Raw genomic sequence first — 18,953 nt, 5'->3', positions numbered from 1 at the left:
TTGAAGAGCCATGCTTTTCAGGGAACATGTCTTAACTGATGTTCTTCCACAATTGCATAATAAGAATGAGTAATGCTCACAAATTATTTTTCACCTCTTCCCAGAACTCAACCTTCTCTTTAACATAAGAAAAAGGGAATAATGGGGGACCATCATGCAAGCACCGATTAGGCATTGTTTGATATAAAGAGGGCGCAAGTAGCAGTAGCAGTAGTGCAGTGGGGATGTAACTCTTCTTTGTAGCCGCATCAGATAGGGTGTGGTGAACCATGGCAGTTTTGTTTATGCCTTCGCCACTGAAGGTGGTGCTAGAAGCATTATGTTTTCTGTCCGTCTGTCTGTCTATCTGCCCTGGGCCCCGTCTTATAAAGAGTTACGTTTGATCTAAATCAATCTTAAGTCCTCCAATCAATTGCAAGTTTGCAGTCTCTTATCTCTTATGTACATTGATATAAATTGCAAATAAGTTACGATTGATATCAACTCTTTATAAAACGGGGCACCCCACTGCTTGGACGAAGTATGTATGAGCAAGTGAAGATGAACTGATTAGCTTTTGAATGTACATTTAAGAGGTCAAAGATGAAAGATCACAAGGTCATGAAATTGTTAACAATCCCAGATGCTATCTTATTACTGTGATAGTTTAACAACATTGAAACCAATGCTGACCACTCCAGCTCAAGTACATTTGAACATAAAAAGATCAAATAAAGCAAAATTAAATTACTACATTTAAATAGAACATCTACATGTAATTGTCATCACTTCATACTATTTGGAACCCATTCCTCTTTATACGGTCTGAAAATGTGATTAAGATTTTTACTTTTATATGGATAATACGTGTATTTCAATCCACCCGGGATGTATCTACAGCTTTGCATTAAGACCTGTGAATTGATTACTTTTTTTTCTCAGGGTGTCTTCACCTTCAAGAATGGACGTATCTTTGATGGGATCTTTGTGGATGATAGGATGGCAGAGTACCCTCAGTTCACTATGGATGGAACTAATACTCCTGACATGTCAGGAATCAGGACCAGGACTCCAGATCCAGCAGGACCAGGTACTAGCACCAAAATAATTATTCTTTGAAAAGTTTTAAGCATCATCATATTAGAGTGTTTTATTGTTTCATTCTCTTTTTTTGAATTATTATTGCCCTTGTACTAGTATGTGAAGGAATCAATTTCCCTTCATGTTATTTTTGGCCTATATTTTGAAAGTCTACTTGTACTGTGTTGTAACCACATGACAAAATACAATCTTTACACCCAATTATAAATGTGTAATAACCATGCGATTTATGAAAAAAACTAAAATAAACTAGAAATTTAATTCGTCATGGGGACGAATTAGGTGGTCTGTCTTCACTTTTTATGATAGATTTGAGAATGGGAGAAATTATTTAGACATATAAACAATGATGATCATGATGATGATGATCACGATGATCTTGCTCGCGAAAGACGGGAATGTAGAATCCAGTTGTGAGAAAAAGTCATGTCCCATAGAGAATACACGCAAAATGTGAAAAATTGACATGCCTCCTTTAATTGCAAAAATACCCCATGATGCATTTGTGAAAATGAAAAATTATGAATACTGTACTCGTAGAGAATTGTCTCAGCTAGAACATATCCAAATTCGGAGGAAAATCGATCTATATTTACAGAGATACAATCAATGTTCTAAAAATATGCTGACGTCATAATAAGCAAATAGAAATTTTTAGTTCAGAGGCCATTATGATGACGTCATGAGTTCATTGAGGGTCAAATGAGACATGAAATCATAACTACAATTCATACTCTATCCAAATATGAAAATAAAATTAGTGGTCAACGGGCATCTTAAAGAGCTACAAAAGATTTTGTATAGGCATGTTCTTGCCCATATATGCTATGTATTACAAGAGTTCACACGCAAGTACATGTATCTTAAACGGACGCTCATTCCGTTATTAATGTTCACAAACAGGTAAACAAGGTATCAAAATGCTGTGAAAAATGTGCCAAATATGATGACCGAGAAAAATTGGCGATTCTATGTTGCAAAATGTCATGACGCGCGAAAACGCGCGCGCACGCGTGTGTACGCGTTTTTTTCTTGAAATGCTTAAAATGACCTGATTCGTACTCTCGTTAAATAGTTAAGTGATTTTGAGCATTTCAAAATTTTGATGCGCCCGTACCCGCAGGTCATGACCTTAATTTGACCTTTGATGACATGACCTGTTGACCCTTGACCTGAAGTATACGTGATATGAATATGAATGACCTTTGATGACACGTCATGAAGATATGATGGATAATGTGATTTCACAAAATGGCGCCTGGATGACGTCATAAAGACTCAATGACCTTGAAAATGTTCCTGTCACGTCTCATGACAAGGACCTATAACTGTGTTAAAATTGAAAGAAATTAACACAACCGATCGTGAGTTATCCTAGGAACAAAAAAGGGGGAGAAATAAAAGTAAAGAATAAATAAATAAATAATAAATAAATAAATAAAGAAGAAAGAAAATTCTGACAAAATCAATAGGCTTCATCTATTAGGCTTCACCTAATAAGCTTCATCTATTCCTGATGAATTTTAGGTGCTGATCATCATGACTAAAGAGAAGCTTTCTAAGCACTTGATAATCAAGAAATTTCTTAGGCATATCCAAGATAGAATGATATTATCATGTGACACCTTTTTAATTAGTTACGTATTCTTGTTACACCCCTCAGCTCCAGATCAACACGTAGGAGATTTGACAGCAAGAACTGATGAGAGTCGTAACACTCTAGGCCCTTCATTGACCCTTGACCTTCAGCATTTACTTGATGCATTCAGCGCAGAGGAGAAAGAAGAGGAGCTTCATCAGGTAAACCACTCTCTCTCATCACGAATGCTTTTAGTTGATGGAGGTTTGGTGGTGTAGTGGTTCACTCACTTGACTCTCAATCCAAGGGTTGAGGGTTTGAATCCCAGCCCGGTATTAACGTCTTTGGGCAAGACTCTCTCCATCTCCAAGACTATTCTCCATCCAGGTGTTAAACGGATACCCGTTATGATAAGAAATTTATTGTAGTTTGTTAGTCTTGTGCGCATCTGTAAAATGGTGCCTGGCTGAAATGCTCACCATGGAGTGGAGAATGTTCAATGTCTGTGGGCATGCCTGAATTTAATAACTATAAAGTGAGTAGAATCATGGTCCGTTTATTAAGCACTATAGATTTAAACCCAAAATTATTATCAGTAGTAGAAGTAGAAGTGGAAGTAGTAGTTACTGTAGTAGTAGTATACTACTGTTTGAAGGGTCTTTTTTGAAATTTTACATTTAATGCAAGAATCAAATGTTCAGTCACAAAACATAATTTGAATCATTAGTTATCGTTTGATTATACATTAAAATTTCAGCTAACAGAACAAATGCTGGAAATTGTTTGCTAGTATTGATGTAGGAAAGGAGTATTGTCATGTAATGGACAAAAAAAAATCAAAGTCGGGGGTGCGTCTTATACACGGTACACCAAAAAAACCAACAAAAATGCTCAGTAATCGGTGTGTTGACTCACCACTTAGAAACTAGAACAACACTTAAATTTGTCTGTCATCTTGGTTTGAAAGTAATCTTTCTGATAGATCTCAATATGTAGTTTATAATAATCATTCCTCAAATTTTTCTTCTATTACACGGTGTACCACAAGGTTCTATCTTAGGTCCTCTACTGTTTTTTAATTTACATTAATGATCTTGCACATACCTCGCAGTTAAATGAAAGGCCTTCCCGCATGGGTTTTTTTAACACGGACCTGGCTTGCTGCCGACAGAGTTTTATTTTTTAATTTTTTTTTATATTATTTTTTTTTAGGGCGAAAAAGAGGGGTACGATTAATACACGAGGGCGGTTTATACACCGTTAATTACGGTACTGTTTGTCTAAACTGTATGGACTTTAAAGAAATTTGTTGGAATACATTTCCTTTTGCCTTTATATAAAATCCAATTTTAGCAACAGAAGTTCAGAACACATGCTAGAACGTAGGAAAGTAGTTTTGTTTGTCATATTGTGGAATGCTGTATATGTATACCGGTAGTCTTTTAGGTTTTGAATAAAACTTGAGCATATTCCCTTCAGCTGAAAAGAATGATAGAGTCCATTATAAGATGATGACGTAAATCCTAATCAAATGATTGGTTGAAAGCGTACATGTGACCAGGCATTTATTTTGCTTAACGCGTAATGACCGGTCATTACCTAATGGTAATGCTAATGGTAATGACCGGTCATTAGTACATCTACATGTAGCTTGTTGTTGCTATCATAAGCATTGAGATTTCATCGTTTTACTTTTACTCGCGAGAATGGCTGCCGCGGCATTTAAAGTGCCTACGTTTGAAATCCTTTCAACTGCACAAATGCAAGAGTTATTGAATAGGACTGATTCTGGTGGTACCAAGAAGAGCATAAAGTTTGGCTTTGCTAGATTTGAAGCTTTATTTAGATGTAGACTGATTAATGTGTGGACATTAGCCCGAATTCACAAAGGAGGTTTTAATTTAACCCATGGTTAAACCCTTATTTACATAACCCATGGTCTAAAATTAGCGCAAAATAAGTGCGACCCAAGTCAAAGGTCCAATATTAGACGCGCGCAAGGCAAGGTACGCCTCAATTTGCGCTTATTTTAAACCATGGGTTATGTAAATGAGGATTTAAACCATGGGTTAGATTTAAACCTCCTTTGTGAATTCAGGCCTTTGAGTTTGAGATGTGAGGGTGATTGATTAAGTAGCAAGGATCCACGTCATAATGTTATAAAACAAATAATACACATGATTCTGTTCGGGCATTAGTAAAATTATGTGACCCACACTCGGTACCTTTGGAAAGGTCTGACACGTGTTAGACTTTTCCAAAGGTACCGAGTGTGGGTAATTCTTACAAAGGCCCTCACTGCTGTGTATTATTTGTATAATGTTTCACTGTTGCTTCTCATTTGGCAATATAAATGGATGTTTTCCAAAAAGGCAGCAATAATTTAGACAAACTTTATCTTTCTTGTCTAGGTACTGTTTGTGATTCTGCGTCACATGAGCGCACTGAAGAAGGTGTACTCCTACTATAGTGGTCTTGGACATGATGCATCACCTGATAATACCTTCATCATGACAAGACTTCAGTTCTGGAGATTCCTCAAAGATTCTCGCTTCCACCATCTTGATGCAACACTAGCGGAGATGGATAGAACTCTGGGTAAGTCACAAGATTTGTCTTCCAACATTTTGATGTGACAGTGGTGGAATTCATGCAAATCAACAGCTTTTTTTCATATTTATTTCATTTTTGGTATTGGGTGGGGTGGTATAGAGGGGGGTGGGGTGGGGACCCCACCCCCCTCCCCCTCCCCCCCCCCAAAAAAAAAAAAAAAAATTAATACAAAAAAGTTGGTCTGTGTAAATTAAGGTAAATACCAATCTAAAATGTTTACTGGAAAGCAGACAAATAGTGAGGAGGAATTTTGGTTATTTTGTTGCATGGTTACTTGCTAAATACAATTTTACAAGTCGTTCAGACGTTACTATGTTATTATGATTTTAACTACCATTGTTTTATTTATACTTTCGGTTTGGTATTGTATATTGATTTGTCCTAAATTTCCATGTTTTTTATTTCCAAGAATCAAATTTCCTCATTTTATTATGCATGTATACGAACGCATCTAATTTCCCCTGACATGACATATGAAAATTAATTACTTATGAAATCTTTTATTCCAGTGTGAAATTGAAATCTCAACTATTTATTCCTGTTTGTTTGATATTCTTGTACTCAGCTGCAGACAAGACAGCGACTGATATCCACTCTCCACTTGACAAGCTTCTGATGAGAGAATTCCTCAACCACATCATCACGCTCTCTTATCATCTCTACAAAGATCATTATCAGTGAGTTTTCAATACTACTTCTTCTCCTTCTTCCATTGGAGTACATCCCTGTTTAAAGAGTATTGTCGTACTTCGTGCAGAAAAAGGTGTGCGGTTGCAGGAACACGTGCAAGGGAAGTGCGGTGATGGACAAATAAGAAAAACTCAAAGATAATGTGCAAGTAAAAAAGCAGCATCTGTCACTTTAATAGCGAAGAGTGACTGAAGAGAGGCGGCTCTTGAAGACCTCGATAGACGGGGTCGACATCGCTGTAGATGGGAGAACAATCCTAGTAATTTGTAGTAGCTGAAATAAACATCAATACATCTGAATTATTTTCATATTGTAACGGGGACTTATATTGTTCGACAATAGGAAGTAAAAGTCCCAAGATATATTAGCCCCGTTATATGTTGAAGTTTAGTTGTTAGGGATGGCCGAGATTCAGGGAGAATAAACACTCGTGAGGCAGAAATTACAGTTGAGGAGTTTATTACAGCAAACCCAAACACATTTACAAGGATGGATAAAAGAGAATGTCTTGCGAATCAGAGAGGCAAAAAAATGCAGCAGGCATTAGAACAGGCTAAACAGATAGACTAACATGACTGGAGACCATTTCTGAACAGGATGGCTCTCTATCCCATTCGTAGAGTGCTCTCGCTTCAAACACCGTGATGACAGGATTGTCACAATAACTGACACAATTAACTCTCGACAGCTCACAAGTTTCACTCTTAACTGTAACGGTCTTCACTCTTCACTGACAGATTCTTCGCTCCTAACTGCCTAAGATACGAATGCAGTCTGTCTTATATACCCTTCGAGGGAGATGGAGAAAGACCAGTCATGTAGGTCGCAAGTATCGCGCTGCGGAGTATTTAGGAGGAGGACGGCATTGAGCACATAAATACAGAGCTCAAAGTCATATTGAGAGAGAGGATACAAAGACAGGAGAAAGTCAAGACAAGAAGCAAGCTGAAAGGGCTGAAGGACAGTGGAAAGTTGAAATGAGAGTTTCGGGCAAGCAAGAGCGAAGGGAAAGAACGAGAGCTCTGAAAGTCAGGCAAAGTCAAAGTGAGAACGGACAGAGTGAAAGTTCTGAAAGTGAATGCAAGGTCAAAGTGAGGAGAGAATAGAACTTTGCTATATGCAAAGCAATTGGGATCGGGCTGGCTGGATTTGTAATAGCGTAACTATAGCAAGACATCCTTAACATAGACTGGTACAATAATCATGGATAGTTGTAGAGTAGACTAAAGCATGGAATAAAATATATACATAATATTACATCAAATATCTTAACCAAACTGCGTGACACTATCCTCCCCCTACGGAAGATATTGCTGTCCCCAGCGATGAAAAGGGAAATTAGAAAGAAGAATAGAAGAGAAGGATAAGAAAGGGATAGGAAAGAAAAGCGAAAGCAACAGTAAAATTATGATAAATAAAGCAAATATATAAAAACGAATTCGCAACATGCACCAGTATAGTAAAATGTAGGATATATACAAATGTCCTTAAAGTCGAACTCTAGCAACAGACGCAATGATACAAAAGCATAACTTAACATCTATAGTACAACAAACAAGTCATGGGGAAAGGAAACCAAAGAGAGACTATAGGAATGGAGAGAGAAGAGAAGGCAAGGTGATGACGGCGAAAGAGACAAGAGAGAAAGAGATAGAGGGAGAGAAAGAATCAGGAAAAGAGAGGGAGCGTCGTTTGTCAAAAGGAGCCTTGCGTACACAACCAACAAGTTCAAGTTTGTTCCCTACCGTATAACAATGCAAAGATAGCATGGAAGAAACAGGCAAAATAATTAAGCCAATGGCCTCTAAGAAGATGTATATACATTACCCCCCAAAAAAGAAGACTTACAAAACAAAGGAATGTGACCTTTACTCATATATTAACAGTTGCAGGTACACATGTATAATGAATTAAAGATAAACAAAGATACAAAATACCATCTGACCTAATCTGACTATTAAAAATGCATACATAAAAAATAAATGAGTACATCATGCACTATATGGCGCAACAAAACAAAAAAATGGTAGCAAAATGTTACCAATTAAGAAAGGTAAGAACCATGAAATTGACAACAAGCAGTATAATTTCATGACAATGTGAAGGAACTTAAAACATACCGAAAACAACGAGTAGTACATTTGCCCGCACATAGATGATAGAAAAATGCAAAAGTTAGGGCACACCCCATGTAATTGGGCAGAAATTAAATAGCAAATAGTGTAAACCATTGAACATAATAGCATACAATCTGAAAGAGTACTAAGAGTAAACACAGTGGCAATAACTCCACACAGTCACATAATTTTCAAATAGATGACAAGAGAAAAAGACAGAGAGATAGGCACAGAGAGAGAGAGGTAGGGAGGTTAGATAGAAGAAACGGAAAGTGCAGTAGAAAACAGTCAATGGCAATGTACGAACAATATACCAATTGAAGAGACAAAATAAGTAGATCCAAATAATTATAGAAAGTACACATGGTTATCATTATAGAGCTCTCATAGTTCCATTAAATATAAAACTGACAGTTCGTCCTAAACAAGTCCTCCGCTAAGGCACTCAATGTCCGCAAAAGAAATATAGTCTGGGAAAAGTTATTTATCGTCAGCCAACAGTTCGGTCAGGAGTGACGATGCCTGGTGTATTTTCTTCTTTTGCTTTCCAAGCAAGGAAACCAGGTGGTTCACCCCCGATGTGAAAATCGACTGGATATGTTTGGCGTAAGTCCTGGAGTTGTCGTCCCTTCCTTCTATGACGTCAGCTAAATTTTGGACGCTTTTCTCCATCGCTTTTATTTCGGTCCTAAGCCCAGCAATCTCGGACGATAGTCGGGGTTCCATGTTTGAAATTACTTCTGAAAGTTTTGTATCGGGGTCGGTTTTTCTCTCTGATGAATATGTCCCTCTCCTTTTTGCTGGCCTCTTCCCATTCGGAAGAGGCGTCAGCTCGAATGCACTATTGGCTGCTTTTGGTTCCCCCATGATGTCATTAAAGTCTGGAGTTGTAAAAGGGGTAACTTCCCCAACGTTCGAAATTGGAGAGTAGCTCTCGTCCAATACGGGTGTATTTTGTGGTGGGTACTGGACAAGTGAAAAAGCATCTCCGATGCCGTTAAAATGGGTAGACATGGTGCTATAGACAGGAAAAGTATAAAATTAATCCAATTAATCTCTAGATGATCAAGCTAGACAATGTTAAATTCCAGAGATTGGTCCAATTAGAGAATTTGGAGATACGGCTGGTAGAAGGGAAAGCACAATATAAAGTCTCCACCAAAATCAGACAGGTCTCTCTTTGGTGATAAAATGAAGCAGAAGTGACAAACTGGAGGCCAGCACACCATTTCACTAGGCATTTAGAAGGAATCAACAAGTTCATGACTGGAGTATGTTATCTATGGTAATTTAGTATACAAATCTGTCAGGGGCTATAGATCTTCGTGAAGAGCGGCGAGGGGAGAAAGTGTCTTTCTGGCTAGTCTGGGTACCAGTAGTACAAAGTATTAGAAAAAGAAACATTACTACAAACTTTCTTAGATTGTTCCCTTACCCATTGTGGAATGTCATTACTTTTGAACGATTTAAGACGACCATGATGCAGGACTTTAACTTTTCCCTTTTGTTGCGCTTTAATCTCAAACACTAAGTCACTCATTTTCCTGGTTACCACACATGGACCAACCCAGAAAGTAGACTTCAGTTTTGGGGAAAGTCCCTTCTTTCTAGTTGTGTCTAAGTAGTAGACTAAATCCTCTGGTCTGTAGGTGTTTACTGATAGTCTCGCATCATAATCTCTCTTCTGTCTCTGAGTTTGTGAGGCAAGATGCTCACGAGTTAAGTTGTATGCTTCCGTCATCATTGAGACGATGTTGGAGGCGTAGTCATGATACATGTAGTCCCGGTCATTGATGTCGGGCTTGTCTACACCAAGTGCTTCAATTTCAATTGGGGTTCTAACCTCATGCCCCAACATGAGAAAATTTGGTGAAAATCCAGTAGTCTCATGAATAGTGCTTCGATAGGCTGATGTCAAGAGCGACAAATTTAAGTCCCAGTTCTCCTGCTTTTTGTCAACATAAGCAGACATCATTGTTGTGGTACTATATGAACAACACCAATAGTTCATTGATGTGCGTAATGAGGCCGCGATTGGCGGAAGGATACCTGAATAAAGCACTTTCAAGATGGCCACTTATACATGAACATTGTCTACAGTGATCTCTTATTTATCCGTTCATCTGATCTTTCAACATGGTGGCAGCGGTCAAAAGAATTGCCATATCTATTACTATGGAACTGCAGATCACATAGGGCCAGCAATAATCTTGAATGACTTATGAAAGATTGATAAGGGACGGTTTTTGAACTGCCGACAATCACACTGCACAGCCAGCAGAGTAAACTCACAGCCGCGTCTCCAATATGACTTTGTGTCTGCGTAAGGTTGCGCACTGTATTACGCGGGCAACACTACGAGTAGACTAGTGTATTGACTGTCAGACTAAAGCCCTACATTCAGGACCAGAACTGATGCGGAGGCAGAACCAGAGCCTAGAGGCTCGCCAGGAGCAGAGCCTAGAGGCTCGTCAGGAGAAGAGCCTAGAGGCTTGACAAGACCAGAGCCTAGAGGCTCGACCGGGACCGGGAACAGTACAGCTATAGGCCGCTACCTCGGACTTCCAGCCCTGCACTGCCTTTTGGTTTTGGAACTAGCCTAAGCCACTCGGACCCAGAGCGTCGTGTTGCGGACCGTGCAAGTAGATCCAGGACTGATTGCTGGACTTGGTCGGATCTGATTGTGGAATGAAAACTAGATTAGACTCTTAATCAAATGGACTATAATCTAAGCAGACATATAATGTTTGGACTCGGTTTGAAACAATTAAACCATAATTAAGATGCTTTGTCGTATAAAACTGGACTAGTCTAGTCTAGGGGTCTAGATCAAGACCTAGCCTAGATAGATAGTCTAGACACTTTTTTTCTAGTCTAGACTCTACTTATTTATGGATCTAGACTAGACTGAGTATGAGAATGAGTATGACTAAGAAGGTGTAATTTGATCAAAATCTACTGTCACCTTGTTCTATATTACTGGACCTGGTCTAGATCTAGACTAGATCTGGACTAGGCCTAGTCTAGATTTCTAGAGAATCGGGACTGAGCGCGTAACAACAGCTCTCATCCCCTCTCAAGTGCTATCTCTTTTATACTGAACCTACTGCATGTTATCAATAATCTTGGAACTACATCTATTATTCAACTCAAGGATTCTACAGGACCGTTTTTGGGAAAGGATTCATCCTTGTTTTAGCAACAGATATGGAACTTTGAAAATGAGATCTGCCATGTTGAGTATGTGAAAGCTGTAGCCATTTTCTACACGGGAAGTTATTGATCACTCAAGCGGACCCTGCTAGCCAGACTGATAATCCCAGGATCAAATTTCACAATGAAGGCTTTGTGTTTTTTGTGTGTTGTTCTTTTGACAGCCACCAACCTATTCATTGGTGGGGTACATGAGAACTTGCTTCTAAGAAGCCCTATTGTTAGGAAGCCATATGCTATCGGTGCTAATACCAAATCCAAGAGCATCTTCTGTTGTAGAAGAATTGCATACTACAGCAACAGTGACTGCACATTTAGGTTAGAACTTTTGAAATCAGGCGATATTCAATCTAACCCTGGTCCTGATGCTGGAAATGAAAAATCAGCAAATTATTCTTGTGCTACATGTATAGCCCCTCGAACATCACCACACCAGTGTTGTCCTAACTCAGGACCTTATAAACGTCAAACACTTTTGGATGTTCGAAGCCGTGTTAATTATCGGTTAGAAAACAAAGTTTGGGCAAATATCAAATCTCTTGAAATAAATGCAAGACCGAAAATTAAACGAGGTCACAAAGGAGGCAGGAATAGACGCACAAAATGTGTAACTGTAGATGATAAGTCCGAATGTCAACTTGGACTATGGAATGCCCGCTCTATCAACGGAAAAGTGAGCATGGTTTGTGATCTCATCATTTCTAAACAGCTGGATATCCTTGCCCTCTTGGAAACATGGCTATATGGAGATGATAGAGATAATAGCCCAATTGCAGATCTTCTGGCCACTCTTCCAACTCACACTTTCTTGCACATCCCCAGAAAGAATCGAATTGGTGGTGGTGTGGGTGTATGCTTACGTAAAACTCTTAGAGTTAAGCAAAACATGCATCGACTGCAGGAGTCATTCGAATATATTGATCTTACAATATCAGAAAGTCGTAGAACGCCCCTTCGACTAGTCGTGGTTTACAGGCCGCAGAGAACTCAGAACCATCAACAGACAGCGTCTTTATTCATTCACGAGTTTTCATCATATTTGGAGCTCCTTGTGTCTGATCCGAGTAGACTTTTAATCACTGGCGATTTCAATTTTCATGTGGATGATGAGCAGAATAGGAAAGCCCAAGCATTCATGGAGCTGATCAGTTCTTTCGACTTAGTACAACATGTCGCAGGTTCTACTCACGAACGGGGGCATAAACTAGACTTGGTCTTGTCACGTGCTTCAGATGACCTTGTCAGCAATGTAGCAACCACAGAATACTTACCATCCGATCATGCTGCTGTCACCTGTTCACTGAGCACAAGAAAACCAGATCCTGTCAAGCTACGAATTACCACACGCAAAATAGATGCGATTGATGTTGACACATTTTGTAGGGACATTCTTGAGTCAGAATTGTATACTCATCCTTCTTCTGACTTAAACACTCTAGTAGATCAGTATGATCATGTTCTTAGAGATCTTTTGGATAAGCATGCTCCCCTCCTGTCGAAGGAAATAACCTGTCGACCTAATGCACCTTGGTATAATGATGAACTACGTAAAGCTAAACAATACCTGAGACGTTTAGAGCATAAAAAACGATCTTCTGGGCTTGAGGTTGATAACCAGAACTTTAAGTTTTTTAGTAGCCAGTACTGTCACCTCATACGAGAAGCTAAGAAAAACTTTCACGTCAACCAGTTCAGAGATTGTGATTTTCGTGATCTTTTCAAGAAAGTTCAGAAATTATGTGATGCTAATCAAACCATGGTGCTCCCTTCCACTGATTCCGATGAGTTGCTTGCTGAGCGTTTCTCCCAATTTTTCAAAGAGAAGATAAGCCGCATCATTGATAAATTGCATACAGCTTCATCAGCCTCTGCAGACTCACCTTCAGATGACCAACATGCTGACCAATGATCTAGTGTTGCATTTGTGAAGTTCACTCCAATTTCAGTACAGCAGGCAATTAAACTCATTGCTGATTCTCCGTCATCTACTTGTGTACTTGATCCAATCCCCACTCATCTTCTAAAACGGTGCAAGAGTGTGATCGGTCCAATTATTGCACAGATCGTCAATCTATCGTTTGATCAGGGACTGTTTCCTGATTCCTTGAAACATGCACAGGTCAAGCCACTTTTGAAGAATAGTAAATTGGATGCTGATGACCTGAATAGTTATAGACCGATTGCTAATTTGAAGTTTATCTCTAAAGCTCTTGAACGTGCAGCAGCCTCACAGATACAGTGTTATCTGGCAGCGAACAACTTGAATTCTATCATGCAGTCCGCATATCGGAAAAATCACAGTTGGGAGACAGTTTTTGCTGAAGGTTTGCAATGATCTCCTCCTTGCTGTGGACTGTGGTCAAGAAGCAGTTCTGCTGATGTTAGACTATTCAGCAGCCTTCGACACGTTGTCCCATAGCATCTTACTCCTTCGGCTGCGGAACAGATTTGGATTCAGTAGTGCTGCTTTTGATTGGATTGAATCATATATTAAGGGTCGTTCTCATTCTTTCGTCATTAGAGGGAAGACGTCGGCTAATCAAGAACTGCTGCGTGGAGTGCCACAGGGCTCGGTGTTGGGCCCTATTCTTTTTACTGTGTACTCCTCTCCCCTTGAAGATATCATTAAGGCACATGGATTTGGTCACGCTATGTATGCTGATGACACCCAGGTGTATGCTATAGTGAATCGTGATGACTGGCCTAACGTGATTCCCAGATTAGAGGCGTGCCTGCAGGAGATATCATCATGGTCATCGGAAAATGGCCTGTCAATTAATGAGGGAAAAACAGAATTAATACACTTGGCTTCTCGACATCGAACACAAAGTTTGCTACCTCCTCTCATTTTCAACAACTCAAGACTTCAGCCACCAAACTGTGCTCGGAACCTAGGGGTTGTGATAGATAATCAATTAGCAATGTCAATGCACATAAGTAAAATATGCCGTAATGCTGCTTATGGACTATATAAGATAGGAAAAATAAGGCCTTACCTTGATCAGGATACAACAGAAAGACTTGTCCACGCTTTTGTAATAAGCCATATTGATAGTTGTAATGGTTTATTGTACGGTCTGCCCGATACACTGATTTGTAGACTGCAGCGAATACAAAATTCTGCTGCTAGGCTCATTACTAGAACACATTCACGAGAATCAGTTTCCCTCATGCTTCGTAATTTACATTGGCTTCCAGTTAAAGATAGATTAATATTTAAACTGCTTATAATAGCATTCAAATGTCAGCATAAATTGGCTCCTCTCTACTTACAGCAGCTTCTCAATGAGTATCATCCAATTAGGCAGCTTCGTTCTAGTTCAAGACAGTTGTTTATCCCCCTTACGGTATCTACAATATCATATGGGCATAGAGCATTTCAATATGCAGTCCCTCAACTATGGAACAAACTTCCTATTAATATCAAAGAATGTTCTTCTCTTGATATATTCAAGCCTCTGTTAAAGTCTTACCTTTTTCAAATGTAATTTTGTACCATTCTTTATACAATACAATGTTTTATACATGTACATGTAGTTTCAGTTTGGATATTCATCATGCTATTATGTTCTTATCATTTCATTTCTTCTGTACTCACTTCTTGATTTTTTTCTATTTCCACAGCGCTTAGAGACTTAATTGTAATTTGCGCTATATAAAAACTGAGTATTATTATTATTTATTATTTTAGACCTTAACAAGTCCAATTTCTATGTGTGGACCTGTCCTAATTAAGTGAATGATACACACATATCTCTTACATGTATGTAGACTAGAAGTGCTGATGTAGTACTACTAGATCTAGATATAGATCTAGTGGTAGACTCTACTGGTACTAGACCAAACAGTGGTCTGTGGTATCCCCTTAAAGCGGGTCCAGGACCAGTTGTCTATGTTAGACCAATTACACAAGGGGGTCCAATGGTCTATGGATCTAGACTTGATATATTTTGATACATTTGAACCTGCATTTTGAAGTTGTACATAGAGTCTATAGTGTAAATGCTAATTGCTCTGTAGGCCTACATGTCGATCTAAGTCACAATTCATGTATTACATGTAATTACAGGGAATAATTTCCAGCCAAAAATTTGCATAGCAAATCTGCTACACAAAATAATTTTTGCATAGCAGTTGGATGAACTTGTATAGCAATTTTTTTTCATGTTATAAATTACAGTGCAAAAACAATGACGTCACAACATCTGGTCATGAATGCATACTTACTACATTTTATGTTATGTACATTGATTCTGGTGTAACTGTGGACTCACCTTTATTCATCAAGTGGATATGGCCGCTTGTTGCTACCTTGGTATAGGTAGGGTTGCACATTTGGTTTGCGAGGTGTACAGAAGAAATTCTTAACAGCACATTGTGGATTAAAATCAGTGGAAGATGGTCCCTCGATGCTGATCCTCATGAGATGATCTAGAGTGCGAGCATTTAGTCTACATCTCCAGTCTGTCTTAATTCGGCGCATTGTACTAAATCCCCTCTCCACCTTGGCATTACTGATGGGAAAGGTGAGTAAGACCCTGATGAGAAGACCAAGGTTGGGGTACTTGCTTGTTGAAACCTTGACAAATGCTCTCCAAACATCAGAGCTTTGCAAGTCCATCAGACTTGAATTCCAGTATGACTTGAAGGAGTTCCATTCCATCTGGATGGACTCTGGCTGGACTTCCTGGAGCAACCCCTTGAAATGCTCAAACACTGTGTTAAGCTCCTTGTGACCAAACTGGTCAAGAGAAGGCTTGTCCCTTGGCCAGGCATTAGTGTCCAACACCTTGAATGCTTGGAAAAGCTGTGAATTAAAGTCAGAGAATCTTGCATCGACACACTCTCTGATCTTCTTAACATATACCTTTCTAGAGTTCTGAAAAGCAGTGAAAACATCGCTTCTCACGTTGATCAGCCTGACATTCTTGTACTCCACTTCGGCCTTGCCATCTTGAAAGGTGATGTCACGGAGGAACTTTGACAGTTCTGAGGCATCCTCTATGTCCTCGTGCTCTGATTCAAGGTTTTGCATGGAAGTGTGGAATGACTCAAGACTTGCCATGGCAAACATAAGGTCCACTGACTCTCCCTGGAGATTGCAGGAAAGGGCTGCCAAAGGCTGCAACATAACATAGAATAGCAGACAGTGCATCACAAACTTGAAGCTAGTCAAGACCTGCAGGTATCCACGAAATCTAGCGCCATCTGCTGCTGACGATTCACTGGCCATAGATTCAAGATGTGCAATGATGACTGGATATGACCGCAGAAGGGTGGCAAGTGCCCTGGACTTGTGCTGTAGCCATCTTGTCCCATGAGCCTTCTCTGGCTTAGTTACAACTTCCTCCATGACTTCTCCCAGAGTCCTTAACTCTCGCAGGCGTTTTGGGCTCTTCTGGTATACATAATACATGGACAGAAGCATTTCACTGATCTCATCCATGTACGTTTTCTCAAAGGCATTTTTTGCTGCCAGTTCCAATCTGTGATTCAGACAGTGCATTCCAATTAACCAGGGCATTTCATGATCTTTCCGTAGAAGAGCAATCAGACCTTTATTTACTCCCATGTTCACTGCAGCACCATCAGCACAAACGCAGACTAACTTTCCTTTCAGTGACATATCTGCATCAGCGAATATTTCATCCAGCCCATCTTTCAAGCCTTGTGCTGTAGCATGCTTAACATCAGTAATACAAAAGAAGTTTGACTGGACCTCACCAGTTTTATCATTCACAAAATGAACATACACAAGTTCTTGCTCCTTAACACTGGCATCTGTAGAACCATCAACCATGATGGAAAAATACTGGGCTTCCTTCAAAGCAGTGAGCATTTCACTCTTCATTGTATCACCGATGACACCAATAAACTCACTGCACTTTGCTTCATGTGTGTATGTGTTGCCTAATGGAACTCCATGTTTCTTCTCTAACTCGACGAAAACAGGGTACTTGGTAAAAGGCAGTTCTTCTTTTGCGATAGCATATGCAATGTCAAAGAGTTTACTTACTCGTTTCTCTTCCTCACTTGATGCTCCAGCTAACGCTTTCCCTATAGGCGTTGTCTTGAAGATTGCATCGAGCGTCAGTTTAGGCCTTGAAGAAAGAGCAATTGCTTTCTTATGCATTTCACTGCGAGAATGTTTCACAACATTGTCCTTTTTCAGGGCCGACCCCGTAACTCCATTGATAAATGCCTGGTTGAAATTACGTAGCGATCTCAGTTTCGCTTGATGTGCTACACACATCTTGCACCTAATGCAGTTTAATCTCCCAGCACTTTCTTCGTACTCGATCCATTCCCTTTTCTGGTCTAAATCCTTAATCCAACCTTCCACAGTAACTACACGAATTGACACCATGTTTTGAAAATGACAAAAATATCGGTCCAACAATAAATCCAGAGACGAGTCGAGTCTTAAATCCAAATAAATCCAGTAACTTTGAATCGTATCGAGGGTAAACAACAACACGTAGTATTAGCTCGCACATGAGCGCGATTGAGCCTGCCCTGGATATATAATTAGTTCACCACGTGCGTGCATTGTTGTCTGCATCGCAACAACACTCACGGCTAAAAGGTGACCGTAGACACTCATCGCCGATAGTGCGCTATGTAGGTGTGTGTAGCTTCACGGTTAGAAAGTGACTGTAGTACGCTAATATCGCTCAGTGCAGGCTGCGCTGGCCTAGCCTGCTGTACATGCAATGTGTGGATTGGCGGTCTGTGTGTGAGTACAGTACATAGCTCGTGCATTGTTGATGCATGCACTGCATTGTATGTACATGTAGTTTGTGGATTGGCGGTCTGTGTATATATGAATGTACGTTTCGCTTGCATCGCAGCAATTGCGATTCATGAAAAAAGATGCGTCGCAAATGGCTGAAAATACATCGCGAATTGCGATGCGATACCGGGAAAATTATTCCCTGAATTACCTGTGTAGTCCAAGACCCCATTGTAGAAACCAGGACCATGGCCCGCTATCCAGAGATGAAGTGGGACTCTCAGTGTGGTCTCGCTGAAGAATTCACGTTATTTCAACAGCGAATGGAACTTTGCCTTCTCGATAATGAGATAATTGATACCACGATGTTGGCGACAGTGTGAGCTGTTTGATCAGGAATCCCATAGGCCTCGATCCATTTGGTAAATACGTCTCTCACTACCAAAACATAACGGTTACCTTGGTTACTGATGGGAAATGGACCCATGATATCGAGAGCGACACGATCCATAGGAAATCCAGAGTTATATTTACCAAGAGGGCCCTTTGGTTTCGATGTCGGACGCTTGCGGGCACCACATGTTACACAATTATCAATATAAAGTTTTACAGATTCTCTCATGTTTAACCAGTAAAATCATTGCTGGATTCTACTGAAAGTCTTCTTTACTCCGAAATGCCCTGATAGCACAGACTTGTGATTAGACTCCAAGATCTGATCGCGCAGTGTGAAGGGGACGACGAGTTGTCTAGTAGTAGTTAATTTATGATTAGTGACATGCCGTTTGTATAGAACCCCGTCAATCAATTCAAGCTGAGTCCATAAGAGCCATAAATTCCTGACAATTGGGCTTTTGTCATAAACTATGGCTCGATTTGGTCTTTCAGGAGACTCCGAAATCCATTTGTATATTATGCCGACGTCGGG

At 39.8% G+C, this 18,953-nt stretch overlaps 1 protein-coding gene across 1 annotated transcript in view; it reads left to right on the top strand.

The window, feature by feature from the left end:
* Positions 1 to 18,953, top strand: part of LOC592857 (radial spoke head 10 homolog B) — a 72,046-nt gene that overhangs the window by 19,188 nt on the left and 33,905 nt on the right. Inside the window, exons 7-10 of the mRNA XM_030982770.1 lie at positions 922 to 1,069; positions 2,744 to 2,880; positions 5,071 to 5,257; positions 5,838 to 5,949. Of these exons, the coding sequence (XP_030838630.1) occupies positions 922 to 1,069; positions 2,744 to 2,880; positions 5,071 to 5,257; positions 5,838 to 5,949 (584 nt within the window). The remainder of the gene's footprint in view (positions 1 to 921; positions 1,070 to 2,743; positions 2,881 to 5,070; positions 5,258 to 5,837; positions 5,950 to 18,953) is intronic.

Source organism: Strongylocentrotus purpuratus, unplaced genomic scaffold, assembly GCF_000002235.5.
Source record: "Strongylocentrotus purpuratus isolate Spur 01 unplaced genomic scaffold, Spur_5.0 spur5_scaffold_13, whole genome shotgun sequence".
NCBI lineage: Eukaryota > Metazoa > Echinodermata > Echinoidea > Camarodonta > Strongylocentrotidae > Strongylocentrotus > Strongylocentrotus purpuratus.
This window is presented reverse-complemented; position numbering and strand designations above follow the sequence as displayed.